Source organism: Triplophysa rosa, linkage group LG17 (assembly GCF_024868665.1).
Source record: "Triplophysa rosa linkage group LG17, Trosa_1v2, whole genome shotgun sequence".
Taxonomy (NCBI): Eukaryota; Metazoa; Chordata; class Actinopteri; order Cypriniformes; family Nemacheilidae; genus Triplophysa; species Triplophysa rosa.
Genome location: NC_079906.1, coordinates 3,284,259 through 3,298,690, shown reverse-complemented (window position 1 = coordinate 3,298,690; position 14,432 = coordinate 3,284,259). Strand labels below are relative to the sequence as shown.

At 36.8% G+C, this 14,432-nt stretch overlaps 1 protein-coding gene across 3 annotated transcripts in view; it reads right to left on the bottom strand.

The window, feature by feature from the left end:
* The window catches only part of opn7d (opsin 7, group member d), a 30,349-nt gene extending 17,323 nt beyond the window's left edge, over nt 1-13,026 (bottom strand). The window contains exons 1-2 of one of the 3 annotated variants that reach the window (XM_057357568.1): nt 12,617-13,026; nt 115-202 (exon numbers count right to left, since the gene is read on the bottom strand). In XM_057357568.1, the coding sequence (XP_057213551.1) occupies nt 115-202 (88 nt within the window). In that variant the 5' untranslated portion in view covers nt 12,617-13,026. Of the gene's footprint in view, nt 1-114; nt 203-1,423; nt 1,593-12,616 lie in introns of those variants that run through there. The other 2 variants (XM_057357569.1, XM_057357571.1) reach the window with 2 other exon arrangements.
* Between the last annotated feature and the right edge of the window lie 1,406 nt (nt 13,027-14,432).

Here is a 14,432-nt window from a genome sequence, read left to right as displayed (position 1 = left end):
GTGAGATCAAGATTACATCCCTTCTCATGTTATCCATTTCAACCTCTCTTTTCCTCAATTCGAATAAATAATGCTGCTATAATAAAAGTATCAGTTGTCAGTGAGTGGACTCACAGAAGATTGTGTATATGGAACCCATGAAGACATCATGCTCCTTTGGAATTGTGGAAACAAAATGGGTAATTTTGGAGGTATTTCCCATCTAAAGAGAACATGAAGGACAAAAAAAAGAAGTTTAGACTTTTAGTTTTATAGGTAAGAAGGAATAACCACTTGGATGTTTCTTTGACGTTTACTTTGAACCCCTTCAAACAATGAATTATGATGTCTTTTAATTTCATTACGTGGTGAAAAAGATCCATGACATATTTTTGAATGAATCCGTTCTTAGCGCAATCTTTACCCAAACTTTTGTGTCCTTGGTAACCAAGACTAAAATTACAGGTCATGGTGGATTTTACACCACTACTGTCGGGCAGTTGTAATTATACATATATATCATTTGAACGCTATAAATACTGACATTTCTCTTTTTAATAAGATTATTGTCCGACAAATTTCTTTACCTCTCTACTCCAGTACTGTACGGCCATACAGTTGTGGTCTTACATTCGCCTTGCACCTGATCAGTGTAAATCGTTATCATTATATTATCTAGGAAACATGTAAATACTGTATCTAGCTTCTGAAGGGCATTACTAAATGGAAAAATATATTTCAACAAAATAATAACAACATACGTATACACTTCATCCCTTTCAAACATTTACCCTGGCTCTTCATGTAGTTGCCTTTTTGAGCATTAGTGAATGTTTGCACCTTTTAGTCAATTGTATGAATTCCTTAACAGTCCCCCCCTTAACAGTTACTGTTGGAAAGGGCTCAAATATGCAAAAGATACTAAAATGAATGTTAAAGACCTGGGGGACTTTTTTTGAAAACCAGTGGGCAGTTTAACAATGCAGTACAGACAATGGATTCATGAACAACTTTCAAAAACATATAAACAGTCCTATGCAAAACAAGCGTATGAAAACTTTTGAACTGGATTATTTTTAAATGTAGTTGATATTGCTATTGTAATTATTCGAAATAACATAATAATGTTTTCATTTGATTCAATGACTCACAGCATTACTTAAAGATCTCATATTAATCTTGAGTACCTATTCAGTAATATTGCATATGTCATATCTTCCAAGAGTATTTAGTTTGATCAAATTTATAAAAGAGAGATACAACTGAAAGATTTGTCATGATCCCGCCTTCCTTGCAGTTATTTCTCTTGTTCTGTCCGATGGGATCATGACAGTCCCATTTCTTGCGTTTTGTTTTTGGTAGCCATGTGCGCTCCTGTCCTCTGTCTTAGACCTGCCCCCTTGTTTCCTTATTCATTATCCCATTATCAGTTCACGCCCTTCACCTGTTGCCCTCGTTATGCCTCTTTTGTTCCTCTCCTATTTAATGCCCTCGTGTTTGCTGCCTTGTGCTGGATCGGTTGTCTTCCTCATCGTCTTGTCACCCCTGGTCTGTAGCCTATGTTAAGTTTTAATCAAGTTTTATTTTCGCATGTACTGTATACTGTTCCTGTTTTTCCCCCTCGAGGGATATTGAGCTGTGTTTTGTCCCTTGTAAATAAAGTGTCTTTTTGTAAAGAGCTGTCTGCACTTGGGTTCTGTTTCATGTGTATCATGACAAGATTAGTTCCGTAAAAAGACGAGAGGACGGAACTACAGCACAAGCACACAATACATCATCACATTAATCCCTTTGTGTTGTTTACATTATGCACATACGCGCCAATCGCCAACAAAACACAGACATATGACTTACCGCATATACAGTAATTCATGTCTGGCATCTTTTAGCACTGGGACCGCGCCATCTATCAGTTTCAAACGATCTCCAAATCCAGCATTATATCCACTGTTTATATAACATCCATCACTGAAATGCCGTGAACAAACAAACACCTCAACTTCTCTCACTATCGCAAGAGTAATGAGCTGCAGCACCACAGCGAAGCCAATCTTGACGCAGCGCAGCCAATCTTGATAAGCGGGTCTTCCTATCCCTCGTCGGTTGGCTCATGGGCGGGCTATTTATTTCGCCTTGCCGTGGGCGTGCTTTTACGAGAAAATTGCGCAATAAAAGTAATATGTTACGAAACAGGGATCCAGACTTATAAAAAACTTTCCGAAACACGTTGGAGTGCTGGGGTAGTTTACCAAGTACAGAAAAACTACGTCATACGTCCAACTCGTTTTTTAACAAGTTGACCATGTTAAGCAAGAGAAGTCAGCACGTTTAACAGTGCAAAGAATTCAGAATGCATGAAAAAGCATGTTACCTGACCTTTAATGTTCCAAAGAGGATCTTTTGTGCATCAGTGGGAAAAAGGTATCTAGAAAAGCCTTTTCTACAAAAATACTGTTACAAAAAAGTCTATGTAGACAAACGAGTTTAAAAGACATGTATTGCATTTCAGGTTAGCAGAGAACTACAGAGAGGACTCAATATTTTTAACCAGTATTGACAGCCAATTCGAGCAAAAACACATTAAAAAACATCCTGTTTTGATTTTCACTCCATTGTTCAGCAGATCGCTCTAAAATCACAACATGTGGCCAAGAATCTTTGTTCTTTCTTTCTTTTTAGTTGGCTGTGCATGGGTACATGTAATCTGACTTAAAAATAAAACAAAATATCTTTGACTATCTTTGATGTCGAATTCTTCTCATAGTTAATGTAATTTATTGGTAATGTTCTGATTTAAAAACAATAATTTTGAAGAATTTCCACACTTAAGCAGGCATCTTACAGATTGTAAAATAAAAATATTACCCGATGTTAATAACATTACATTTTAAGAGAGGGTACATTCAGTTTTAACCATATATGGTCCGCCAGGGCGTATAATGTATCACACCCGTTTGTTGTTTGGTTTATAAAATAATTTAATACTAAAAACATGAAATACTGCATACTCTGCATCGGATTCCCTCTTTTCAGGCTTATTACCCAGCTCACACTCACGTCTCCCCACAAATGAAAGAATAAGTCCATTAAAAGCTAACAAAGCACCAATGAATAAAATATTAATAGAAGTGTAACCAGACACAGACCGGAAGATAACTTCGGGCCAGCGGCGTGTGTCCGATGAAACAGTCCGATGAAACAGTCTATACAAACATTAATAATTCACATAAAAACAGTAGTGCTGTTATTACTGTGGCTGAACTGTAGCTGAACTGTTATGGTGTAAACAGCACTGATGTCATGGGTTTGATTTACATTTACATTTATGCATTTGGCAGACGCTTTTATCCAAAGCACATTGCATTGTATTATACATGTTTTTGTTTCTCACTATGTGCAATCCCCTGGGATCGAACCCATTACCTTGGCATTGCTAGTGCCATGCTCTAACCACTGACACTGATTTCCAGAGAACACAACTGGTCAACAGCATCCTGCGTGTGCTGTGATTTTGTAATGTATGGTTGAAATCGTACAGTTGCGGTCAAAAGTTTACATACACCCTGCAGTGTCTAATTAAAAACAAAGCTTCATTTTCAAAATTCCTCTTATATTTCTTATATTTGCCACATTTTACAGATTCTGCAGGGTGTATGTAGACCTTTGCTTGCAAGTGTATCTGCCAAATGCAAAAATATCTTTGGTCATTTACTTTTAAAAATAAAGTTCTATTTTGTAATGCTATTTTGTGATTAATACAGTAATGCTCATTATAGCTGTCAAGAGAGTTATTAACCAACTTAAAGACATTGTCACCATACACGCTGGTGCTAAGACAAGTAGTGCTATTGTTATTGCTTCATAAACCAAGAAAAATAGATCTGTCACTATTTGTTTACCATCATGTCATTCAAATTTGTCATTCCCCTGTATATTACTAAGAAATGTTTGTGGTTTTGTGTCCATATAGGTAAGTCAAGGAGGGACAATGTTTGGTCACCAATGCTCTTTGAAATATCAGAAGCAAGGAAGCTATACATGTCATACAAAAAAGATGAAAGAATCTATTTTTGGGTGAACCATGGTTGCCGGCTACAATGCAGAAATAAGGAATTTCACGTTACTACCCTCAACATCATCAGTCAGTTGAGACACAAGTAAATGTGGTCTTTAAAAGATGATGAACCGTGAGAGTGAATAAACTATCCAAGAGCTTAACTTGACATTTAAACCTCATCCGATTACTGATCTTTTATGTGGATCCAGACTCCAGAGCATGTCAAAGTGGGCAGCTAGCAAGCATGGCCTGGCCTGAGGATGCCCGCTCTGCCTGTCCTTCACTAATCTGCTGGCTAAGGCTTTAGAAGGACACAGTGTGAACAATGGTTATCACAGCAGAAAAGCTATACTCAACTACCTTATTACTGAGTGATAACGTGTTAGGTTTCATCTGCGTATAGTAATTTGCAATTTTACTTCGTGTTTATTTTGCATTTTGCCTGTTGGGAATTACTGTAAGTTGTATTTTTCCTGTTTGACCTTGAGCGGTTCTGGCACATACAGCCCCTTTTCTTCAACTATGAGCACTTATGTTATAGGGATTGATTAGGGATGAAGCCTTAAACATTTCACCAGGATTTAATTATTTTATTTATTCAAATGTTTATGTACTGTATATATTTAATAAATGTGTATTAGTTTTTAAAAAGTCATTTTATCAAAAGAATGTCATTTGAGGTGTGATGGAAATATTTGTTTAAAAAAATTGTTGCAAAATTTGTTTTATAAAGGAATTTGCCCAAAGGTCCACATGGTCAAAAGTGCCCAGAGTGTAGTAGCCTACTACATAGAGTAACATATATATGCCCTAGTTATTTTAATTTATGCTATAGTTTTAGCAAATCCTGCTGTATGTGCTGCATTTGTGCCACATGTAGCATGACACGTGTATTGGTGTCAGATCTTTTACAGACCACTGGCCAGTCAGCAGAGCTGAGGGAGTCAGACATGCAGAGATGCTTAATGCAATATTGGCCCTGGGCCCGAGAAGCAGGTTAAGGCCACTGTAGACACAAGTCTGATGACTGTAATTTGTTACATGAAACTTACATGTGCTACCTAAAGTTTAAATTACAGTAAATCGTGTAACTCTTTTCACAGTTAACTCAATCACAGTTCTGTTACATCAAGCTACATCAAAGGCGGCAACATTTTATGCTTTTAATAGTCTTTCAATAGTCGTCCATTGATTAAAAATCTTCTATAACATAATTAAATATTAGCAATATGTGTGCGCGTCCACTTGGTTGAATGCATTTTGATGCCATGCAGCAGCATGCACAGCACATTCTGTGATTGTGAGTGATTGTGACCAGTGCCTACTCGAATTTGACCTGGCATTGTGCGCACTAACAAGGAGGCTGAGTTGTGCGCACTAACAAGGAGGCTATCTCTTGTTATACAAGAGCCACACTAGCCACATGAGCATCAATAGAATACTGTCTCTAAGAGATGTCCTCTCCACAGCTGGCTAAGCTGGGTTATGGATCTCCAAAGCAAATACAGGAGGTACAGGAGGACAGAGCAAAACTGATGTCAGCAGTACTATAATGGCAGCCATACATGAATACCGTACAAAAAAACACAGAAAACATGAAACGGCTTTTGGAAACTCAGGAACAGCTTCTTTGGTTGTTACAAGAGCCACAGAGGAGATGGTAAACTGCAGGAACCAATGCAAATAAGACCACCCAGACATTTAGGACTGGCACCAGAAGGACTCTGAGTCTTATCATGATCTTGTTGTTCCTAATGATATGCTTGGTCTGTAGAAAGACTATGACTAATTTTAATGCCATGTTTTAATGAAGTTCAGTAAAACAACGATTTAAACAGTAATAACCCACTCCACCAAGACTCCCTTTTCATTGACTCACTTCAAAACAGAAGGTTTAGATAATGCATGAGCCCTTGATTATAGATTTGTATTGTGGTATAAATTGTGACAAGAAATTGTTCTTTACTATATAATTTATTTTTGTTTGTTACTTTTTTTCTTAATCATACGGTTACACTTAATAAACTTTAAGTAACTGACCAAACCTTATCCATCCCACAATAGATACAGTACATTGTTAAAAGGATGCTCAATTGCACACAGTAAACTGCCAGCATGCATCTAGTCCTTTGTAATACTGTTCAAAGTAAGGAAGAAAGGAGGCGGGAACCGGCTAACGTTAAACAATTTTTTAACAAAATAAACAAACAACAAAATAGTGATGGGCGCTTTCGAAACAGGCTTCATGAAGCTTCGAAACCCGTATCGAATCTTTTATATCGAATCAGTGCTTCGAAGCGCGTATCTGGCTAAGTCACGTGATTTTAGCAAACAAGACTTCGTTACGTCTTTACTGTTTCGAAACGTTTCAAAACTCGACGACATTTCGCCACTGGGGGTGTTGATCTGAAAGTAAACTCATAAACCAGTGTCTATAACTGATTTAACTGTAAATCAAGAAATAAAAAAAACAAAAGAAGAAGCACTATTTTTATGAATCCTAGAATGATGTAAATATGCTTCAACCACGATTCGAAACCTCGTCGACAGAACACCAGTTAAAATCACTAACCACTCCCCAAAAAACTCAATCTAGACCATTCACGAACATACAGCTAGTAACCCGTCAGCTATTGTCTAAAACGTTGTTATAGAAGTGTTTTAGAGCAACACGCGCAAATGACCACTAGATGTCACCGTGGAGACGGGTGTCGGGATGTTTCGAAGCCTCGACGTGATATGGCACATTTGATTCAACTGTTTCATTGTTTCACGAAGCCTCGCTCTGCCCATCACTACAACAAAACGAAAGTAAAGGGCCGACAGCTACCTCACAGTCAACTGCCAGCCACAAAAACATAAATAAAATTTAACACAATATCCAGGCCTGTGCCTGTCGCTCGTCCTTTTATGCTTCCGCTCCTCCGTGAGAGATGCGAGACTCGCACCGCCCCCTCACGGCTCTCGTCCCGCCTTCCTCGTTACGTCCTTATTCCTATTTCCATTACTCCCTTCCTTCTTCATGCTTTAATCAAAATTTTCCACCACAATCTACTTTTGAGCCATTAGCATTTGAACTTACTGTCAACAGCCTTGCTGTTAAAAATGCATATCGGAAGAATGCAACCCTTTGATGTGCTTTCATCCATAAAGTGAAACGAAAGCAAATTATTCTTAAATAACAACAGCGTGCGAGCTGCCTTGCAAGCGTGGTGACTATGTGAACTGCTGCCATGAACTGTCAACTTTCACGTGAACGTATATGATCCATTGATTCAGTTGAATGAATGAGCCATTATTGGCAAGTTCTCTCTAAAGAGATAGTTCACCCAAAAATGAAAATTCTGTCATGAATTACACACTCTCCAGTTGTTCCAAATCTCTATACATTCTTTGATTGGTAGAAAGATATTTGGACGAATGCTTGTAACCAAACAACTCTTGGACCCCATTTATAGGAAAAAGGACAATGGTAGTCAAAAGTGTCCCAGAACTGTTTGCTGTCCTACATTCTTCAAGATATCTTCTTTGTGTTTAACAGAACAAAAAAAAATTGTAAAGTAAATTTTCCTACTAGGGTAGTCAATGGGGTCCAAGAACTGTTTGGTTATACACATTCTTCCAAATAGCTTTCTTCATCAGATCAAAAAAATATATACAGATTTGGAACAGATCGACGGTGAATAAATGATGACAGAATTTAAATTTTTGGATGAACTATCCCTTTAAGCCGTCTAAAAACTGAACTGAGAATTAGAGGTTTACACATTAGTTGAGAGTTCTGGCTGTTTTGCACTTAGCAAGTGTACAAATCATGATTAAATCGACAAGAAATCTGCAGGTTTTTTAATAAAACATTTCATACGCTTCACGGTTTTTATGCAAATTATTTATGTCTTTACATCACGATTCTTGTTGCATTACATCTCCAAACATCTTTAAAACAATATATTTGAGAAGAGTTGTGTTTTTGAGAACCCTGGATTTTCACTTTCTCTCTGTGTAGAAAAATAAACATTGTTGAGTTTATGATTTGCATCTAGCGATCTGCTCTTGGAGGGTGCATTTGTTTGAATGCCAGATAAATTTAATCTCCATCTTCCAACTGGCTCTTTGTGCTATATCTGAATCACATCTTCAGCCAGTCAGCCGGAGGATATGTGCACCACTTCAGTTGCATACACTGTAACAAATAAAAGCTTGATTCAATTTGTAGGCCATTTTTGTACAAGGTTGACCTTGTGAATTTAAATTATGATATTAGTGGCCACAAAAATTCACACAAAATCAGTAACAGCAGGTTGAATTCTGTGTCTCCTAAAATTGGTCCCTGTTTTACAGATGTTTGAATTCATGTGGTGCCTATGGGAAACATCCCAAAGAAACGTTACATTAAAACTCCTAACACTAAATGTGTTAAAAAGGGAAATGAAACCATTTACGTACCGGCTGGCATGGATCGGCACAGAGTGGAACGATTAAGCAACGAGAACGATTCGGCGCGATGGTGGAAAAGCGCTCTATGATAGGCTATATGTACAATTTATACACTCCAAAAATAATAAAATCACAACCAGTAAAAAATAACCCAACTAACCAGCAATATTGCAAAATAGTAGAAAACACAATTCCATATGCGTTCATAAAACACTTAAATCTTTTAAGATGACACTAACAGAATGGCAAAAATAATGGTCGTCTACGCTTTTCCAAAACTCATCTGCTCAGTGTCCTTTGGGAACAAAGAGTTGTGATGAGTAATTAGTTTGCATCTGGGTCAGAAAATCATCAATACAGTCTTTCACCACTAATCCATAAACTCTTAGAAGTCTCATTATTATAATCGTCTCAGCATCTTTGTCTCTGTTTCCTCTGTCCTTAGTCTTTTGGAGCTTGTTGCCATCACTGCCTCCATGGAAATGGTCATTTTGTTTTTGGACTGTTATAAGCACTGTAATTTTCAGTAATGTCTTTGGTACATCTCACTAAGAGCAAATGTTTTTAAGTGTGCAGAGTTCACCAATCTTAGAGACCATAAACAGCTTTCTTATAGCCTCTAATGGGATATGGCTTACTGTAGGTATCCAGTCAAGAGGGTTGCTCTTTCACAAGATCTCTGTTAAATAATACCACAAACACCACAATTGTTTTACTGTGAAGCTATAAAAGATCATGTGAAATTACATAATTAGTCTCCATGTGCACTCTATTTAATCTTAGTGCCGTCTCAGAAAAGACAACGGAGACCCTAAAAGTACAGAACAGCCAACAAATGATTTCTTCCTGGTACATCTTTCTTCATCTTATTTTCCATCATCTCATTTTCTGTCCCTTCATATGTAGCCATTTAATATACTTTCCTGCCATTGTCCTCTGCATGTCATTTAATCCCTTGAAAGTCTTCATTGTCTTTATTTTATGACCATTTGAATTAAATTATCAGGTACTTTCAAACAGACTCATGATTTTCTGCTCAGCAGTTCCACAGATAATGTTCCGTAACCTTTCCCACTAAATCCCCCAAAAACTCAGTTAATCCCACTAGAAACTCCTTATTCCCATATAAATAGTCAGAGAGAATATTATTGTGCTTATAAAAACACCAATATTCCTGAACCTCTCACGTAAGCCTCATATGGCCAAGGTCATAGTCAAAGCAACACAACACAACACAACAAGCCTTGTGCCTCTAATCATGAAATGACCTTGAAATGACGTTTTAAGAAATTATAACAATGAAATCATATCAGAGTTTATCCTTTATACATAACTGTAACTTAAAATCTTGTGAAATATTAATGATTAACATTATTATAAATGCAACTTAGTGGAAATGTCAATACTCCTAAAAATGTAGTAATTTTATGTAACCCTTCATGATTTAAATCATCTCACATAAACTTCAGACATACACAACACTAGCTCACTTTAATATCTGAAAATGCATTTGACATTTAGCTGAAACAACATGCTGTCAAGTAACACAGTTGTCTTTTTAAAATAAATAAATAACTTGTTTATATAAAATAACAGATTAAGCAACTTCGACATCTGACATCTGGGGTTGTTAAATCTATGCGGAGCACTCCAGATTTAACAAATGAATCTTCATTTAAACATTTCAATCATTAAAATCAGTTCAATATCATTTCTGTGCCTGCAATGATTACAAATTGACATAATTAGTAGAGCAATTAGAAGGAGTTAAAAGTTTATTTATAAGCTTCTATTAAAATAAACGGTTTGAGAATATCTTAAATTGTAATAGCTGGAATCATAACTCCCAGCGCATTACAGACAAGAGTTGGATTAATTTTGAGCTTTAGCATTCGCTCTGGATTTGCTCTCAATTTGCTTTGGGCTTCTCAATGAAATGCTCAAAGTTATATAACCATGCAATTATTAGCACAAGCGCTGGATCAGAATCATGTCAGACGCCTCTACATTTTCAAAAATGAAGTTTGCTAAAGCCGATCAGCACTGTAAATTGATGACTCATGAAAACTTCAATGTCGACACTAAGAGACTGTCATGGTCAAGATTAATTTAATTGCTTCAAAAATGAGTCCTGTCTAATCCAAAACCCTTGAATTGTGTAAAGATATTGACACAACCTATTTGTTCGTCAAATTTGTATCCTAGAGAGAAAACATTTGAAGAGAAAATACTTTAAATAACAAGGATTTTGTCATAGGCTGGGCAAAGAGGAAAAAATAAGATGACCAGACAGGTTGTTGGAAAAAGTCTTCCAAAAATGAATTGTGCCAGGCTTGACGTCAGTAATGCCAAGTGTCACAGGTTCTCAAAACTAGCTCTTTTTGTAATTGTTGGGCCTTGACAGACACTGGTCACTAATCTACATCTATTGCATGGAAAAAAGCGGTGGGAACATTCTTTCAAATGTCTAGCAGTAAATCAGGAAAAATATGATCCAGATTACATGAAAAGAAAAGCAGGTAAATGATCTGTGGCGCAGGTTGCCACCAGAAAGCACATCATTTAAAACCTACCATCTTTGCTCATTGACAAAGCTGACACAAAATTTTGTTCTGCCAACATGAAATTACCTTGTACAGTGTCAAGCTCTTGGCTATAGCAAAATATTTTGCCCTTGTGTTTCAATGAAAAACAGCAGTTTAAAATCAGGTCAAACTGACTTTATTAGCATCTACCTAAATAAATTGATTAAGCAATCTAGGCTAAGTAAAGCAGAGAATGATTGAGAGCTGAGATGATGCCAGAATGTTTTTATTCCAAAGACTACATGAATCAGTAAAAATTACAGTAAAAATAGTTTAAGAAAACTGCAGGAAAGCAAAGATCATAGATGAAAATCTTTGTGGCAAAACCAACAGTTGAAAAGTAAGGTCTATGCTATGCCACTACTTTTTTTACACTGACAGAAAACTGTACTATTTATGTACTTTCTGGTACATAATCGAACCCCTAACCCAGTGGTTCTCAAACTGGGGGCCCCAAGATGGATCCAGGGGGCCACAGATTTTGTGGCATTTTATGAAATATAGAAATTTATCATAGATTTTATGCAATCAAACATCAGAAAAATGACACCACCAACCAAAAGAATTGAGGTTCCAGCATTGTATAACTGAATGTTTTTGGTTTAATTAAAATTCTAAGTTTAAGATTATACGTCTTTATATGGGGGACCGCAAAGCGATGCACTTAACACAAAGGGGGCCTTACAGCGAAAAAGTTTGAGAACCACTGCCATAACCTATTGTGTACCTAAAGGTCCAGTTCAAGGTTTTGTTTCCTAACATTTAAACGTACCTTGCATTTAAGGTATACATTTCATTGGGATTTGAAGTTCAGAAATGTGATTGTTTTAAGGTCTGTATTACATGTATTAGGTGCTATGAAGGTATGTACACAGTTGTATAACAAAGCAAGGCTCTGTTCGGCTACAGATTAAGACGATAACTAAATGACATTACAACTAAACCAATCCAGACATGGCTGACCCAATCCACACTGGCTTTTAACAAGGAAGATCTGCTTTGCCATTTCTTCAATAACATTAAGATCAAGTTGAAAGCAGGGTATATTGTTTGGAATGATTATCAGAGACATGAAAAGCTTTCAGAATATATTTTGGTGGCGATGATGCACGTCAGCAGTCAGGAAGCATTTAGCAAATACTGCTTGTGACACAACGTCCAGGCGAGATGCCAATATGTCCATTCAATTGTAACATGTCATGTGCAAGTAATTTCACCAAAAACTAAGTGAGGCAGAATAGAGAACATTTAGCACAATGCAGATGCTGAAGAAATTGCTTTCTGAATCATTTTTGTACTTCAAAGTTAACAGGTCAAATTTGTAATAATATACACTTCCCAAGTTAGTCAATAAATGCAATAGTGAATGTGTTCTTACATCTAATGCTATTTTTACACATAACTATGGCATGCTAAACCAAACACATCAGCAAAACTCTGGTATGTCATGGAAGTGTCCGGCCCTAATACATCCCAAATCCCAAGAAACACGGAGTGGAAAATCCTCTCATTTTAAGCATTAAGCAATTCCCTTCAAAAGCCTCCAGGCTGGACTTACCTTCCAGGGACAGGCAGGATTTCCTCAGCTGTATTCATGGAGGCCAGAGGTACGCCAAGGCAAAGCAGCTACACTCCAGCAAGAGAGGGTAGAGGATGTGTCTGTCCACAGACTGAGGCGATGAGAGCACTGAAGCTAGAAGACTGGAGCTTGGAGGGACCCGAGGCAGAGCAACTGCGTTTGACACACATACAGACGTATGCTGATGGAGAAATGTGTGTGTCCACTCTCACACACTGAGGAAAATTGAGACAGACAATGGCGTGGTGTGCATTTGGGGTTTCACGCATCACACACACACACGTTTGTGGAATAAATCTATTTGGCATAAAGAGAGGCTGAGTTTGGAGAGCTGACAGTTCAAGCATGGCAAGAGATACAGTACACGAAGGCATATACAAACAGCATGATCTCGCTCACTTTCAATCTTGCGCTCTGGCTCTTTTTCCCCTCCTCAAACCTCCCTCCCGCTTACTCGCTTTTTCGCTTTCTCTCTCTCGCTCGCTGTCTCTCTCTCTCTCTCTCTCTCTCCATGTTTGTCTGATCTTCTTAATTTCTGCTGGGCTGATAACAAACTTTCTTTGTCCTTGTCACAATTCATCTGTAACATTTTTTTATGCTTTCTTTTGAATAATACTACATATTTTATTTTGACAATTTCCATGAAATAAAAGCACATATGTAATTCTTATTAATATTACACAGTACAACAGTAATAAAACGCAGTCTCAACGACTTTCAAAATAAAATTGAAATATGATTGACAAGTATAAAGTGAGACTAACTGGGGATTTAATGTGTAAACACAATTTAATTATTTAAGACATATGCATTATTATTATTATTATTATTATTATTATTATTATATGCAGTGATACTTTCCAAAACACTGCTCAAAACTGTACAGCATACTAACCTATTCTATTAAATACCAATGTATTGTATGTGCTAAAAATGCATTACATGGCAAAATCGAATTATTTTGAATTGTCGTCGATGTACAAAACTTATTGTCAGCAAAGTTGGCAAAACCATCTGATCAAGTTTTAATGCAACTTGTTCGGTACTGAGAATGAACGTATAACAGTACAGGCTACCTGTTTCTTATTTGAACACAATAAGGTAAATTAAAGGTTTATAAAATAATCAATAATTGGGATATTTACAAATGATATACAGAACGGGTGTGTTACAGCTGTAGTCCGAGTTGTGAAAAGATGCATTTTCTCTAGCGGTGCTTGTTATTTTATCTCTGTGCTGTAGTTGAAATTATTTTATTCTCATTAGATTCTGCTGTAGAGAAAGCTCCTCAAAGGCAATTAAAAATGATTTATAAACAGGTCACAATTAATCTACATTTACATTTACATTTAGTCATTTAGCAGACACTTTTATCCAAAGCGATTTACAGATGAGGGAAACAATGGAAGCAATTGGAACAACATAAGGACAACAAAAAGCATGAGTGCAAGAAAATTGGTCTCACATAGCCTATCACAGTGTACAGAGATACGTTTTTTTTTTAAGAGAGTAGAAAAGACATAGAAGTCAGAGCTGATCAGTCAGGTGTTGACGGAAGAGGTGTGTTTTCAGACGGTTCTTAAAGATGGCTACAGAATAATCTAGCTCGTGTCATTGATAATGCATTCATATTTTACACATGTTTCACATAAAAAACACAACACAACTAAATGCACTCATATGCTTAAGTTTATTTGTAGGGGGGTTAACAGGACAAAGTTTGTTGTTTTAAATATTTTGTCTCCATCTAGTGTTTTGATATTAAATAGCACGTGGGCAGTTAATTATACTACTG